Source organism: Suillus fuscotomentosus (genome assembly GCF_016647785.1).
Source record: "Suillus fuscotomentosus strain FC203 chromosome Unknown F5891scaffold_23, whole genome shotgun sequence".
NCBI classification, from domain to species: domain Eukaryota; kingdom Fungi; phylum Basidiomycota; class Agaricomycetes; order Boletales; family Suillaceae; genus Suillus; species Suillus fuscotomentosus.
In genome coordinates this window covers 462,598-478,292 of record NW_024539535.1, presented here as the reverse complement: position 1 = coordinate 478,292, position 15,695 = coordinate 462,598, and the positions used below count along the sequence as shown (strand labels likewise).

The window sequence follows — 15,695 nt, the reverse complement described above, 5'->3', positions numbered from 1 at the left end:
ATCTAAATCAACTCCGATCCTCTAACACGATGTTTGATCATGCCCATGCTGATGCATGGGGCGGTGACTCGGATCAACCCTCCATGCTGGCACTTGATCCTGTGACCAGTGATAAGGGGTCGGGATATCCGAGTAAATCTGAGTCACCCAAATCATCAACCGCTGTTGGCAGTGTTCCTGTCAACAAGGAGAAGACTGAGGCTCGCACCCGAAATGAAGAGCACGCGCTAGCCTTGCCTCTGAAATATGAACTTGAAAAAGTATGAAATACTCATTCAAATACGTTGGTTGCAACATGCTCAATGTGTCTTCAACAGAAGATCCTAGTCAGCACTCGCTTGGACAACGTCTTGAAGATGTCTGAGTCCGGGTCGGAAAGTCAGACCTGGCCCGGGGAAGCTGCCACAATAACTCGGAGGACTCGCAGGGCAGTAAGTATTTGCAGCCGCGTTTTTGATTTCATTGTACTGACTCGAATTCATGGAGAAGACAGCTGGAGCCGATCCCAACATCGCCAGTTGTCCGGAAGTCACAGTAGCCACGGTGCAACTTGAAGCTCAAGATTTTTGCACTGCTAGTACTAGTGCTATTAGTACCCACCGCCAGACTCGCAAGAGAAAGGTTGCACTCGCAGGGATCGACATCGTCGACAAGGAAAACTTGAACGTATTTTTGAATGCCACCCCCGGCGGGCCGGTGGCTATTAAGCGCATCTGCCGGGAGAAAACCGGCACTGATTGGCAAACCGTCCTTGATGTTATTGCGTACGGTGAAGAACGAAACAGGCGGCAGAATCAAAACACGGCAAGTACTGCGGAGGAAAAGTAGTTGAGAGAAAATTTACTTACGAATTTTGGGTAACTTTTAATTGACGGACCATCCGAGTCAATAGTCGTCTGCATAAGGACCGACAACATGTGTTTGTATATATTTGTAGAGCGGGAAAATAGTTGTGTTGCTGTGACGTATGACACCTCCTCTGTGCCATGTGTTAGAAGCTAGACACGAAACACGCTCATGAGTCAGTGTTTGGTTGGTGCACCAATGCACGTGACAGACTGGTGAGATAGCGGAATTCCTCCCTGTTAGACACAATGTATCAATACATGACGAGCCAGAACCTGAGATTCAAACATACTGCGGCCACAGAGGTAAGATGTCCAAGCTTGCGCGGCATTGGGTGTGTCATAACCACCTAAAGCCTAGGATGGTATGCGGGAGATAGTGTCTAAAAAGAATTCTTTGGGTCATATATTGTCAATGATTCGAGATGCACGCACAAGAACTTGAGCAGCAGCCGTGGAACCAGGTTTGTGAAAAGCTTGTGACGCTGCATCTGAAAAATGAAGGTCGAGGTCGGGATACATCACACGTGGTTTCTTCAACGGATGTGTAGAAGGTATTGTTCGTTTGAGGAAAAGAATGGCGAGAACGCAATCAGCTACGTTACAAAAAGCTGAAGCCCGTGCTTTTTGGCGTGATGTCTGCATATGACGACACTGAGATTCCAAGGAAAGTTCGCCATGAACTAAGCGAGCACTTACCTTCCGCCATCCCAGGAAATTGTTATGTCCGAGATATCGTTTCTAATCGCAGCCGCCAACTTGTAGCGTCACTCTGTGCACTACCCACAGCTATCTCTATATGACGCGCAGCTTTCCCGCGCAACGCGCGCCATGCGCGCACCATTCCCGCGCTTCGCGATGTATACGCGCGCGCGCGTTCCCGCGCTTGCGCGCCCTATGGCGCCAGCCATCCAGAAGCATCCATCCACTGTCCACCAAGCTCCCTAGTGCGTATATTTCCATTTCCTTTATTAGCATAGTTCCACCTTTATTTTTATCATGCATTCTCACTCATATATATATTTACATACCTACTCGGTAGCGCTTCGGCTCCGCTTGACCGCGCTTAGGCGCGCTATATAAGCACCAGCAGTACATACTATTACTTACCTTACTTTTCCCTTGAACTTACTAGTTATCACCCACTATTTACTTAGCAGTACATAGTAGAAGTCTATTGGTCTACACTTTGCATCTATCTTTTCTTATATTGCTTTATATCATCACTTAAGCTTAGTCTCTTTTATTTCCGCTTACGCGGTCAAGGTAGCTCCAGCGACTAGTGTGATGTAGTCTTTGATTCCATGAAACATGGGGCAGTCCTACATAGTGATACATTGACAGGTAGCGAAACGACACAATCTGTTTTGTATACGCACATCTTCAAGCCCAAACTCTGAAGCTTCTAGAAGGCTCTGCGCATCGCTTGATTGAATCATGACATCTTCGAGATAGTCACGAGTATGGTAAGCCAAAAACTCCTTCTGGCCAGCAGGCCGTGGTCGCACAACCAGGGATCGTTGGGTCTCTTGACCAGTGCATGTTGCCAGAAGTCCATATGCGTGAACGAGTGAATAGACGAGGAGAGAACGGTTTCTATTGGAAGGTAGACGTGAAGATATCTGCCACGGTGGTGCAGAATATCCGAGAGAATGGATTAGATATCACCCGATGACACACAATGGATTCGTAGGTACTCGTGCTCACTTTGACTAGGTCTTCTGAGAAGATGTAGGCACGGGTCTAGCATACAACCCAGTAGATTCGACATCTGAGTCTAGTCTGTCACGGCGGGACGTCACGGTAGTCACGTAGTACCTGGCAGTTGGCAAAATCGGAGTGTACTAGTAACACTGTAAATACTGCTTCAATCATCTTCTTTCTTACATGAATTTTCATCAACAGCACCAATTCAAAGTCACGCCGGTATGCAAGTACACCAGCCCATCTATGAGGCAAGCCGTCGATACTAGACGAATTATTTTAGAAAGATGATGCGGCTTGCCACCCGTCTCGTGGGAGACATGTACGTGCGCGTGAATTGTCACGTGATGATATTCGAAAATTTGAACTTACTTCTTCAGTTAGTAGGATCCCCGCGGGGGAAGGCTCAATTGTTTTTCTTAACTTCTGTGGGTGAGAGTCCTGCTACGGCTGGAGGTCTCCGTGCGAACTCTATGACCTCGCAGAAGTACTATAATATAGTACGTTCAACCTCATCACTAGTCTTCCCGACTCTCAGCTGGAAACTAATATTCCTCAAAATGAGCCACACCAAGATGAGGCCTACGAAGGTGATCATTCATCTCCCTCTCGCGTTCCAGTCAATTTTTTGTGACCCAGTTGGTGTTAGCGAACTTCAACGCACAATGGCATCACGTTCCACACGTTCTCAAGTTAATCATCGGGAAAGCTCTCGTCGCGGAAGTTTACCCAAGCCTCTTATGCCTGCCTCAGCAAAGGGCATTGACACTCCAAGTTCATCCTCTGTGACTTCAGCATACGATGGCGATGCTTTCGATTTTGAAGTCACGCTCAAAGACCTTGTCAGACGGTGAGTTCCGCAATAAAAAAACTAGTTGCCTTTGTCGATATATTACTAGTCGTTGCGAAGAGTTCATTAAGGGCCGCGAGCTTGGCGTTATGTTCAAGGATCTCCGTGTCGTCGGTGTCAGTGCACGTGCCTCTTTACAGCCTACCATCGGTTCTATGCTTAATCCTGCTGCCACCTTGAGGAACATTTCGGCGATGCGCAACCCGCCTGTCAGGGATATTTTCTCAGGATTCGAGGGTATCGTTACGCCTAGTGAAATGCTCCGTTAGTCGTTTTAATGAACTAACGTGAAGTTAAATTTTCGCGCTAATTACGTGTTCGCGACAGTAGCTCTCGGACGACCTGGCTCCGGTTGCAGCACGTTCCTATTGCAAACCAGTGTGGGGAATACCATGCTGTACAAAGCGAAGTATGCTATGACTCCTTCACCCCCAAAGATATCGCAAGACAGCATCGTGGAGATGTGATCTACTGTCCTGACGATGATGTCCACTTTCCGACCTTGACTGTAGGGCAAACCTTGTCTTTCGCCATCAAAATGCGTACTCCACATGCTCGGTTCACAGACCAAACCCGTGAACAGTTTAATCGTGATGTAGTTGATATCCTCGTGCGCATCTTCGGTCTTCGTCATGCGCGAAACACTGTTGTCAGTGATGCTGCTATTCGTGGTGTTTCAGGAGGCAAAACGAAAGGTGTCTCGATTGCAGAAGCCGCGACTGTCTTGCTGTGCCCTCGTTAGCGCGTGGGATGAGTGAGGAGGTGAAACGTGTTCATACGATGACAATCTTACATCAGTCGGATACATGGGATATCGGGACCCACGTTGAAGACACAGTCGGCTGGAGTCTGCTGGCACTAGCCTGGCCCTCGTCAACGCGACTCTTCGATGAGTGATGTCACCTGTTCCAGACGTTCAATACTTATCTAGGATGTAGGGGCATTCCTGGCAGGACTCATTGTTCCCCACGAAGGCGGTCTTGCTATCGCACTAACGGAGAAGCTCGAATATATGGTGACGACCATGTTTTTGCCTCTGGTATGGTATTTGAATTGCCACGTGTATAAGACTAATATCTTCGCAGTACTTCGCACTCTCTGGCTTAAATACTAACCCTGGATTATTTGACAACGGTCAGTCCTGCCAATCATACCTCACATTGATCGTTTATGAATCTTTGCGGCAGGCATCACTTGGGGATTCACCTACGCAATTATATGTCTGGACTCTTCTGGAAAACTCACTGCATGTACAATCACCACACAGATAACCGGAATGAGTTGGCGAGGGTCAAACACCGTCAGATCATTGAATAGCTTCAATGCTGCCGCACGACTCGAGGCCCGGGAGTACTAGTATACGACAACGTGCACACCTGGAAATAGGCTAGCAACCGACTTCCAGCTGAGCTTGAGAACAAGGGTCTTGCCAATGCGTCTGCTATTTTACGTGTGTTGTCTTCTTTTTCCCCGCTCCTCTCCGACACCAATGTCACGGTGACTCGGATAATTGAATGTGTACAACCCTATGCACATCATGATTTCATAGATTTGAGCGGAGATCATCGATCTTGTGGGGCTCGCTCAAAGCCGTTCGTATATTATGGAAGTTCTTACCTTACGTTTCATCACATTAGCATTTGCATTAACCTGTTGCAGCAGATTTCGAACCAACTCGAACTTAAAATTGCCCCAAACCAGACGGCCAAGCCAGCCCGTCCCTGAGTTTTCATGACTATCGTACTGTTAAGTAGGGCTACTGGGCGTCTGCGAGCCTTGATGCTGGATTTGGCAGGTAAGTGCGTGCTTGGTCACGATTTATCACGGTAACATTAACGCTGTAGATCAGAGCCTCACATATGCTGTCAGTCACTTGTCTGAATCTTCCGAGTCAACCCTTGTTAAAGATAACGCGATTTTATCGGATGTCCAATATCAAGCTACTCTGACTCGAAACTTAGAATCTTTGAGCCTTCGAGTGACGATGTTCGCTAATCGATGAACCTTGCGAAGGGGGTTCTTGTTCGGTCCGATACGCATTCCCATGGAATTTCGAGTTGTTAGCGGCCCAACACGTCTTATTACGACTCTTACCTCAATTTTTCAATGCAGCAACCCCATTATCAATAGTGGTAGAAGGTAATTTAAAAGTCGCCCCAAACTTTCCGGGCTGGCTACCGCAGTGTAATTTCAAGGTGAATTGAATCTATTATTAAATCGTGCCGGTGCTGAAAGCCAAATCAGGAATCTCCAAAATAGCGCCCATGCCTCATGGTTCGGCCTAGCGGCTGCAATAAAACTTATATGCTGCCACCTGTGGTTGCGTCGAAACTGCCACTAGATTCCAATGCACTCAGGCTCGCACGATGAACAGCCCCCTGACACTTTTATTGACACGTCTGATGATAATGTCGGCCAGAGCAGCCATTCCACCTATCCCCTCGCTGCTAGCTCTCAGGCTGACTTGGCCCGCTACCAGCAGTCCTTATTCAATGACACTCAGGCTGTTTCGTTTTCCCATCATGACTCGGACTTTTACTACCGCGGCGACGCTGTGAATGCGCAAGCGAGCCATCAGATTTTCCTCGCAGACTCTCAATCTTCGAACTCATTTCCAAACCTCAATGTCGTCAACCCATCAGCGTCACTCCTCCATGACCCGTTTCATTTCGCCCTTGATAATTCACAGGCAGGGTATCATCCGATATACAACTCTTCTGCTACTCCTTACGCGGACTCCGGGCCACCACATTTGCATCCTCCTCGATACCTTTCCGCGTTCCCTCCTCCCATCGTGTCCGTTGACGGGATATCTACTTTGACACCAGAGGCAGAAGATATTCAGCCTCTTCAAATTGGAGAGCCACCGCTGCACCTCGACGAGCCACTACCTCTTGGAGATTCGTTCACCGTCAGTGAGCCTTCGCCTCCCGTTCCTGGTCCATCTGGATCACGCAGTCGCCAACCGCCGGTAAAAGGGTTAGATGTTAGAATTTGGCCCTATCCGCATGCCCGATCAAAGCTGAGGGGCCTCACTAGCACTATGGTGAGTAATCACGATTTACAAATCGTCAATTACTGATGACTTATCAGGGCTCTTCGGGTGTTGCCCCGCCCATGGTGCTCCCACGGACATCTGCCATCGCGCCTTTACAATACAGCGACAAGATCCGAGTCCACCGAAGAATTTTCGAAGAGGCGCGTGTAACGCTCATTCGATCAGCACTCGTAGACTGTCCCTTCTTGACCGAGCAAGAAAGAAAGGAGGCAGCTCTTCGAGCACTAGCTTCAACAGCAGAGGTACATGATAAAAGTAAGCCGCAGTACTTAAAATTGACGGTGTCTGATACTTCCACCAGAGCATGGGGATGGATGGGCTAAAGAAAACCTAGCTGCGTTCTATAAGACCTTCACGGTGACACCGTCCGCTGATATCACATCAACCTTCAAGAAAGCCGCCCGTGCCGTTGTTCAATTCGGGTACAAACTGCGCCCCTCAATCTGGTCGGAAGAGTCCGAACCACAGTATCAGATCGATATGGTAAAAGACCTTATTGACGACCCCTCATTCCCCTTAAAATACATATTCGGGAATTCATCTGACCTCCAACGCGACCAATCGTTTGCATTCGAACATCCCGTGATAGAGACCGTCCTTCTCAACGCGATTCTGAAACTCGGCTATGTGCCTTTCGTCACAGAACTCGACAGCTTGTATTGCACAGCTACAGTGGCCGTGGAGTGTGTTTTAATGGAGTTAGCGGGCGGGCGGTTTGCAGTGACCATTGATTTTGGGGTGACTAATTTCAAAGCTAAGCATACATTGCTACAGAAATACATCCGAGACTTCATTCTACCCAACCCAGAATTATCGACGCGGTGGCAGCAGTACAAGCTGCGCACTTGTGATAGATTGATAGATATACACAACGCTAACCATAATACTCGCTGATGTTTGATTTTTGTACCTGTATATAATCAAATTCTATCGTGAACCTACTACTCACCGTTTGTTTTTCTCGGATCACTAGTAAGTTATTCGCAAGCGTGATGGGCACACGGCCGAAGCAGACCTGCTACCCGAGACAATCGTACGGGCTTTACACAGGGACAAAGACGACTCTGTCGAAGCATCTCGTCCTCTTTTCCGTTTCCGTTTCTTTGATCAGCCACGAGATAATTTTATCCGATCAACTAGCTTAACTTCCGATCACACCAAGATGTCTTCGTCACACGACCTCCCACTACTAGTACACGTGCCCTCTAAGCTCCCACATTTCCCTTCGAATTCTTATTAACTCCCTGCTGTTCAGCATCCGCATTCATCGTCGATCAACTCTCTGTGCTTTTGAGGAAGGTATCTACCAATCTGACTGCAGCGGTTGGTTCTGTTCCTCTCTTGACGGCTGCCCAACGCGAACGCTTGCTCAACCCCACAGCGAATTTACATTGGTGTGACTGGAAGGGAGCCATCACAGGTGTGTTTTCCCGCAACGCGCAGGAATTGCCTGATAGGTCGTGTATCATTCAAAGTGTACCTGCCTCGATTCCTAGCGAGCCGCAGACGAGGCGAACATTCACTTACGGAGAGCCTCCAACATCCTAGCGCACCGTTACCACCTCCTAGCAGGCGGTGTGAAGAGGGAAGATTTACGCACATCGTAGTGTCGAGTTGGTCGTAGTTGTCATGGCTGTTCTTAAAAGTGGCGCAACATTCTCGGTTATAGGTACGATCTTTTATATTTCTTTCAGTTCATTCTTGATTTGAGTGAGATCATGCATACCCACCCTCCTTCTGTGAGATGTTGATATATTGACTGTGAGGCCCCATAGTGACCAACACCGACGACTTTATTTGGCGCATGTTCAGGGCTCGCCGTGCCAAGGAGCTACGCTTTGGCCCGCCTTCTGAGTCTCAAGTCTTGAACTGTAAGACAACCATCATTAGAGCTTCTAGAATTAACTATGGCCGTCAGGGGTAGGATTTGATCACGTCGCAGGGTCTGTGGAAATGCACGTTACACCTCTCCTATATGGTGCTTCGCAGGTCCATGTGCATGCATCTGTTATTTTGTCCGATTCCGTTCACATGCTTCGTCTGATCGACGAAAATGTATGTCTCAATTCAATTCAGCCGTGGCTTTTACTTATCGATTCATCATGCTTCTTTTTCAGTCCATTGGTCTAGGTTTCGCACCAAACTTTCTGCTAGCCAAGCTCACTCGCGATCTTGAAAAGCGTACTGATCTTTCGGATCTTTCGACCTATCCTCCATCAAGCGGATCACCAGCGGAGGTGAAGCAGTGGTCTCGAAGACCGCACAAACCTTCGTTGCTACCATGAAAAAGCTTAGCAAGAACCCCTCCGCAGTGTCTTTCATAGTCTCTGCTGGATTTGGAATGACAGAAACTTGGTATGAACCTTTATACAACATCGTTACATCTGAGCTGACCAGTCTTGCGGTGGTGGCTGCATTTTTGTTCCAGTCGATATTTTTACAACCAAACCTGCTCGCGAGTTCCTTGACCTTGGACGTCCCGTTATTGGTTGCGAAATGCGCATCGTTGACCCTGTCGATGGCACTACTCCGCGCACAGATGGCGAGAGCGGCGAGCTTCAGGTTCGCGGACCGATGGTTTTTGTATGCTACTACAAAAACCCCGAGGCTACGTCTTCCAGCTTTATCGAGGGTGGCTGGTACCGCACTGGTGATGTAGGCATCATCGAAGGTGGCTCTATGCACCTTATCGGTCGCATCAAGGACACTGTCATCATCCATGGTGTCACATATAGTATCCCTGAGCTTGAAACCCATCTCCAGACTTTGGAAGGCGTCACGCACTCCTTCCTTGCTGCTACTCCATACCGTATTCCCGGCCAGGAAACCGAAGGGTTCGTCATTTTCTACTCGCCATCTTTCGACCTCGATGGAGCAGACACACCCATCACGCACCGTGCTTTACGCGATATCTACGTCAAGATGATCACCCAGCCACCTCAAATGATCGTTCCCATTCCTGTGAAGCAGATGGAGAAGACAACCCTGGGGAAACTCTCCCGGTCTCGCCTCCTCATCCTCCTTCAGAAAGGTGGGCTGGCGAAGCATATCGCCCGCGCTGACGAGCTTCTTAGCGAAGCACGCGGCGCTTCCTTTGTAGCACCCTCCACGAAAACGGAAAAGTATCTTGCCAGGATGTATGCAGGTATCCTCAACCTCGCAGACAACGAAGTACCGACGAGTACCAAAGCCTCAAAGCTTGACGCCACTAACATTATGACGCTGAAGGTACAACAATTCAGATGGTGAGTCTGAACAATGTGTTGGGTCTTGCAGAACCTAGCTGCTATTCGACCCTAAAGGGTTTCTGGACCAGGCTCAAGGCTCAGAGGAGAGGAAATATCATAAAAACTTGCTGATCTCTCAGACTCATACTGGTAACTGGTGAAAAGATTGCTTCCTTATGTAAGCTACAAAAGTGCCAACATAAGGTAAGGTAAAAACAGTCTCTACAAGCCCAACCAGAAATGAATCCCTACAACGCTACTGGAATCAATATCATGTCACGCCCCGCTGTACATATTTTCCACGCCGTTAGTGACTTTGCATCCAACTTTATTTTGCCGATGTTAACCATTTCCTAAACAGGTATCAAATTGTTCAAGCGACTTGATCGCTTGTGCTAGCGTGATTTACTAGTTCCCAGTATTCTTTTTAGGCAACTAGGACCGGTCTTGGCCAACATATAAAATGTGAGCAGGCTCGGGTTAGTTTTATTCCTCACTCTCATTTTATCTTCATCCCTCAGGGACTGTTCCAGTCGTTCGCTAACCTATTCGAGTTCCTGCCGTTATGTCGCATGTCGAGGGCCAGCAGGACGAGGACGACACGTCGTACGTCGACGGCGAAGGCAGCACATCGCACGCTGAGAATCAGCAGGACCAACCCAACACTCAGCCGCAACAATCTCAAGCAGTAGCGGCACATGTACAAGCTTTGCAGAGACGGAAAATCGCTCAATTGGAGGAGAAGCTGGAGGCCCTGGAGTCGGGCCGCGCAGTCAAGCAAAGGTGTGGCTGCTATCGCACGTAGTATTCAGTTGCATTGCTCACCATCTATTAGGCAAACAATCTGGTATGTTGCTAAAGGAAGAGCAATCAGGTGTGTTGTCGCCCTTTTTGATAGTATCGAGGACCTCGTCGCCGAAAACGACAGAAGATATGAGATCGAAGACCAGGAGACTACCATCGAGTAAGTATTTCGCTCTTGGATCGGGTATATTACTCATTAACGTGGTTACGTAGACAAGATCGACTTCAAATAGGTTATACTACCCTAGCCAAAACGCTGCCGTGGTTCTACAAGAAGGGTTCAGAGATGGAGTACGAGGAGTACACGCACATGTTAAAGATGGTTGGTTTAATGATATTAATGGTTGTGTCACGGCTGAGTCTTTCTCTAGCTTCAACAGGGGGCTGATGGCGCTCGAGGAGATGACACCTCGAAACTGAAGACTCTCGTTTCAGAATGGATCAATCGTGAATTTAAACCGGATTCCCCCGTTGACCACGACGATAAGCATTCCCGTGGATTCACCCATGACGTGTGTGGCAGGTTACTCTGTCCGGCAGAGCTTGACTGGAATAACCCAGAGTAAGTAGTGGCTTCGGTATCCTGAGAGACAACGCTCACAGTTCACCAGAGTAAGGGCAGGAATCTGAAATCGCTCAGATGGGTATATCGTCACAGATCTATCATTTCCCACTTACTTGTATGATAAGTACACTTCCAATCCCGACGATCTTGAGGAGGGCCTTTTCAAGGGCAAGATTCTCATTCAGGTTAGTCGCACCGGAGCAGCCTGACAGCAAACTGACTAGTGTTTCAGGCCTACAAGGCTGTGTTCACGTCTCCTTCCTCAGCAAAAGACGTCGAAGGCGACGGCGACGGCGCGGATGTCATCAGCAACAACCGACGGGCTAAGAAGTCGTTATCTGGAATCAAGGTCAAAAAACACGTAGCACAGATCATCCATTTGGAGAAAGTCACTCCTCGCTCGCTCGCATATATCACATGTCAAGTAAGTCGTATTGTTCAGTCTATTTTATGATGTATCTTCACTATATACTCGCAGGTGCGATTCGCACTTTCTTCAATTACCTCTTGGCGGTCCATGGATGGCGACTTCGACTACCAACAATTTTGGCGGACCATCGTTGACTTTTTCGAAAGGGCCCCTGGTCGAGAAGCGCAGCGCAGGGTGGAGAAACTTCTCGAATGGTGGACTAGGTGTGTAACTTTCCCTCCAAACCAAGCCTTGCTAGAATTTCGTTTTCAGAAAAGTATTTGGGAGGAATCGCTGAGGCGAACTTAGCGACGTGATGAAGGCCAATATGTCTGTCAATGCTCTCGCAAGGCAGAGAGCACAACGCGATGACGCTGCGTTTGATTCACCCTAGATATTACTGTGTTCTGTATTATATCTATTGTTTGCCAATTAATGCGATGGTTTAATGATGAATCTAATATTGTGCGCAACTGAATAATTAGAATGATCTCTAGGGCCCAACTCATTGAAGCTCTGTTTCTAGATTCGCCTACCTGTGTTTCTGATGTGGAATTGAATACCCTAATGAATAATACATGAGAAGGTAGAATAGAGATACCCCTTTACCAAATAGTAACAGTGGCATTGCATTGGGGGGGCTGAATCACCGAGGTCCCAAATACAAGCGTGAAGATTTCTTCCTAAAGGGCGAAAAGAAATGCAGAGCGCTGATGCATGGCAGAATATATAACATTGCTCCAAAATACACGTGTAAAGATATCCTCCTCAAGCGCGAAAAGACGCGCAGGGCGATGATGTATGGTGAAATATATAAGGTTCGAGCTTACCCTGCAGATCCGGCTACCTGACTTTAATGGGCTGGATCCAAAAAATATAGCGCGATCATGAAGATATCTGTATTTCTATTCTTCATGTCAATCTTAGAATAAAAAGCACAGACTGTGAGATGAGCGCAATTGAAAGAAATATTCAATTCAAACTCCCACCGATAAATTCTTGAAAGTTGACATTCAACGAACCATCCTAGGAAATCTAGAGCAGATAGCATCAAAATTCAAAGTAGCACATATTTATGCTTTCGCTCACTCAGTAAACACACCATTGGTTTTCACAAGTACAGTGGCATCTGTTAGTCATCAGATAAAAGTAGAACGTCGTGTACGAGCTCAAAGCAAGACCTATGTTAGTTCTCACGCACTTGATAGACACGTTCCGCTGTTCTGAGGAAATCTAACTTCTCGGGACGCAGTCGCAAGCGGTGTGCTATTGTTAGCCATTTTGGAAATCTAGAGCAGATAGCGTCAAAATTCAAAGTAGTACATACTTGTGCTTTTGCTCACTCAGTAAACACATTGTTGGTTTTCGCAAGTACATTGCATCTGCTAGTCATTAGATAAAAGTAGAACGTCGTATACGAACTCAAAGCAAGACTTATGTTGGTTCTCACGCACTTGATAGACACGTTTCACTGTTCTGAGCAAATCTAACTTCCCGGGACGCAGTCGCAAGCAGTATACTATCGTCAACCATTAGCTACACAAAGAAGGTCGCCTTGAGACTTGAGGCATGATACAAATTGATTATTGGCCGCTTGTCGGGCTGCCACGAAAAGGTATAGCTTATTCACACGCATTCCAAATTGATACATTGCTGACAAACATCGCAAACGTCATATTTGATGCGTTCAAAGTCGAAGCATGAAGGAATTTTTTGTGGTCACGCGCTCGAGTGAATATCTCGTAGTTTGAGAGGATATGGGCATTCGCGTTTACATGTAAATTTGGTATCAAAGCGGTGTTAAAACCAATCTTGATTCATGTAGAACAACCGGTAGCTGTTGTTCCACCTTCCCTTCAAAGTCGAAGCCATAAAGGATTTTTTGGTGGTCACGCGCTCGAATGAATATCTCGTAGTTGAGAGGATATGGCATTCGTGTTTACATTTGAATTTGGTATCAAAGTGGTGTTAAAATCAATTTTGATTCATGTAGATCAACCAGTAGCTGTTGTTCCACCTTCCCTTTGACTTTCAGTTTGAGCGATGATGCGACCTCTTCCTGATCTTGAAGTTTTATAGTGAAATCATGTAAAACTCCTTTCCTATACAAGAGCAAATATGATAATGTGATGCTCGATAACAGAATTATGTTGATTGTTCTGATTATGTACTATATATTGCGATATATCGCCTTCTACTTTCCTCACCAATTCACTGATGCCTTGACCCCGACAACTTAAGCGTTAACATGAGTCAGACGTACTAAAGACTGGTTACGAGTCAAAGAAGAATGTGGGAGCTTAGCCATTCGTAAAACAAGCGTGTATGCAATGATACATATATCGGATAATACCATAGCTGAGAAAAGATAACATGCAGGTCGTTCTCGGTTACACACACTACTAGCAATTTTTCCACACACTAGGATCACGAGGAAGCAATAGAGAAGTACTTATAGCGAGAAATGCAATTACCATCAGGAAGTAGTAAACCAGCCACGCATCATGGCCTTCCTGCAACGAATAAGAGAAAACCGAAGTCGCAGATGCTGGGGCAATCATCCTTGCTCCTGCAGCAACCATCTGGGCAATTCCATTGGTTGCCCCAAGCGAGGCGCGATTGGGAGCAGCTGCTCTGATAAATAATGCCAAGCAAGCTGTAGGTCCTTCTCAGTTAAGTACCATGCACGAAGTACTGGGTTGACGTACGATTGCACATCATCAAGCTAGTCGTTAGCACATGTTGAGCGGCAACACACAACCACACCGCCAAACTCATTCCCTGGACTCGCGCTAGAGCATTGATCACTGGGAATAAAACAACGATAGGTATGCCAGAGCTAACACCGGTGGTATGAATGGCTCCTGCGCCAAAGTGATCATGTAGACGGGCGTAGAAAAGTAGCTGGAATGCACCATGTGCGATACCTGATACCGACAGTATAGCGCCGATGAGGGGAGGATCAAGGGAAAGACCGCCGAGTTCAATGGGTGTTGCATAGAACAGAGGAAGGATCGAGTTAAACGCCATATAGAATACAGCCATGGCGACATAGCTTGCTGTTACAGTCAGGACTCTTGGCGTTAGCGAGGCACGCAATGGGAGTGGTCTTAATAAAACTCCAGCAGAGTTTGCTTCCGCAGAACTAGTCGAAGCATTGTTCGATGGCATGGGAAAATTTGGATCGGACTGTTGCAATAACCATCCTTTGATCAGCCTCAGAGGTGGTGCTCTTGTTGAAACACTCTGATTATCGAACTTAGTGTGTTCCAGACATGGTCATTAAAAACATCGCTCTCACCTCTCTGAATCTGGAATATGTGACTAACCAAGCTGCCGAGGCAAATATAGCTGGAACGACGCATGGTAAGAGGTATGGATAGGTTTTCAGAAGTTCCGATCGCCCAAAGATTTCGGGGAACCTATCTGCGGGTCGGGAGAGGGATCCTCCGATGAGTGGTCTAGGATTTCCATTTTCAATCTCGCTTCAAGAGCAAGCAGACATGTTGTAAGTACCTACCCGACTATGGCCCCTAACATCCATGGGAGCGGCATATAGCCGAATGCCTTCGGCAAGTTGGTTGTGTCAGTAATGTCCATTACCATGCTTTTGACGATGCCATTGCTCCCATTGAATGCCCCGCAGAGAATACGACTAATTAATATATCAGTAATCAACTGTTATGGCCGTTGTTTGACACGCTAACCTGATCACCAGACCAACAAATGTTCTCGAGAGCCCGAACGAGAACATCGAGGCTGCTATCGCGAACAGAGCAGTCAATATCAAAGGCTTCCGTCCAATGTGATCAGACAGTTGACTCCAATAGAGGATAGTCAGTGCTTGAGCCGTATAATACGATGATTGCTCGGATTGATATAAGGAAGGAACGCAGGATAATGAAGGATTGTGATATGCTCACCAAGATGCCAACATAGTGTCCGACCTGAGATTCGTTTCCGTTCGTCACACCAATGTCTCTTATCAGCTTGACAAAATGTGGTCAGATGTAAGTCCAAGCAGTGCGAATGTACTCACTTGCGGGGTAAATGGGGCAAGGGTCTGAAAAACAAGCGAGTCTGGAAACTGCAAGAACAATATAATCCAGAATTGATCCCAGGGCAAAGGTGTCTTGACTATCGGCTGTTGCAGAAGAGGAGTCTCTTCATCATCCTGACGCATGATTATGGTGGTACGAGAAGAAGACAGCCCTATCACACTCTTCAATCATA

General features: G+C 47.1%; 7 protein-coding genes across 7 annotated transcripts; 5 read left to right on the top strand and 2 right to left on the bottom strand.

Moving 5' to 3' along the window:
* Nucleotides 1–29: 29 nt before the first annotated feature.
* Nucleotides 30–828, top strand: F5891DRAFT_1187891 (uncharacterized protein; the record flags this gene model as incomplete). Its single annotated transcript, XM_041366914.1, has 3 exons — nt 30–260; nt 318–431; nt 490–828. The coding sequence occupies 3 exons, from the start codon at nt 30–32 to the stop codon at nt 826–828; spliced, it is 684 nt and encodes a 227-aa protein (XP_041226770.1).
* Nucleotides 829–1,219: 391 nt separating this feature from the next.
* On the bottom strand, nt 1,220–2,582 carry F5891DRAFT_1030458 (uncharacterized protein). Its single transcript, XM_041361567.1, has 4 exons — nt 2,553–2,582; nt 2,094–2,489; nt 1,501–1,600; nt 1,220–1,468 (listed from the first exon to the last, which is right to left on the bottom strand). The coding sequence occupies exons 3-4, from the start codon at nt 1,523–1,525 to the stop codon at nt 1,248–1,250; spliced, it is 246 nt and encodes an 81-aa protein (XP_041226769.1). The 5' UTR covers nt 1,526–1,600; nt 2,094–2,489; nt 2,553–2,582; the 3' UTR covers nt 1,220–1,247.
* A 527-nt stretch (nt 2,583–3,109) lies between these two features.
* Nucleotides 3,110–4,141, top strand: F5891DRAFT_1223869 (uncharacterized protein; the record flags this gene model as incomplete). Its single annotated transcript, XM_041369471.1, has 3 exons — nt 3,110–3,399; nt 3,449–3,667; nt 3,727–4,141. 3 exons carry the CDS (start codon nt 3,110–3,112, stop codon nt 4,139–4,141), a joined length of 924 nt encoding a protein of 307 aa, XP_041226768.1.
* A 1,605-nt stretch (nt 4,142–5,746) lies between these two features.
* Nucleotides 5,747–7,351, top strand: F5891DRAFT_979730 (uncharacterized protein; the record flags this gene model as incomplete). The annotated part of the gene is made up of 3 exons (XM_041376920.1): nt 5,747–6,445; nt 6,493–6,712; nt 6,759–7,351. The coding sequence occupies 3 exons, from the start codon at nt 5,747–5,749 to the stop codon at nt 7,349–7,351; spliced, it is 1,512 nt and encodes a 503-aa protein (XP_041226767.1).
* Nucleotides 7,352–8,270: 919 nt separating this feature from the next.
* On the top strand, nt 8,271–9,706 carry F5891DRAFT_1144947 (uncharacterized protein; the record flags this gene model as incomplete). Its single annotated transcript, XM_041364991.1, has 4 exons — nt 8,271–8,328; nt 8,376–8,512; nt 8,575–8,812; nt 8,863–9,706. Exons 3-4 carry the CDS (start codon nt 8,739–8,741, stop codon nt 9,704–9,706), a joined length of 918 nt encoding a protein of 305 aa, XP_041226766.1. The 5' UTR covers nt 8,271–8,328; nt 8,376–8,512; nt 8,575–8,738.
* Nucleotides 9,707–10,249: 543 nt separating this feature from the next.
* F5891DRAFT_1223863 (uncharacterized protein) lies at nt 10,250–11,856 on the top strand (the record flags this gene model as incomplete). The annotated part of the gene is made up of 9 exons (XM_041369470.1): nt 10,250–10,467; nt 10,520–10,648; nt 10,702–10,810; nt 10,860–11,050; nt 11,111–11,132; nt 11,179–11,238; nt 11,286–11,477; nt 11,532–11,686; nt 11,772–11,856. The coding sequence occupies 9 exons, from the start codon at nt 10,250–10,252 to the stop codon at nt 11,854–11,856; spliced, it is 1,161 nt and encodes a 386-aa protein (XP_041226765.1).
* A 2,008-nt stretch (nt 11,857–13,864) lies between these two features.
* On the bottom strand, nt 13,865–15,645 carry F5891DRAFT_1187887 (MFS multidrug-resistance DHA1 sub-family; the record flags this gene model as incomplete). The annotated part of the gene is made up of 7 exons (XM_041366913.1): nt 13,865–14,118; nt 14,171–14,708; nt 14,764–14,923; nt 14,983–15,117; nt 15,170–15,330; nt 15,386–15,451; nt 15,502–15,645. The coding sequence occupies 7 exons, from the start codon at nt 15,643–15,645 to the stop codon at nt 13,865–13,867; spliced, it is 1,458 nt and encodes a 485-aa protein (XP_041226764.1).
* Between the last annotated feature and the right edge of the window lie 50 nt (nt 15,646–15,695).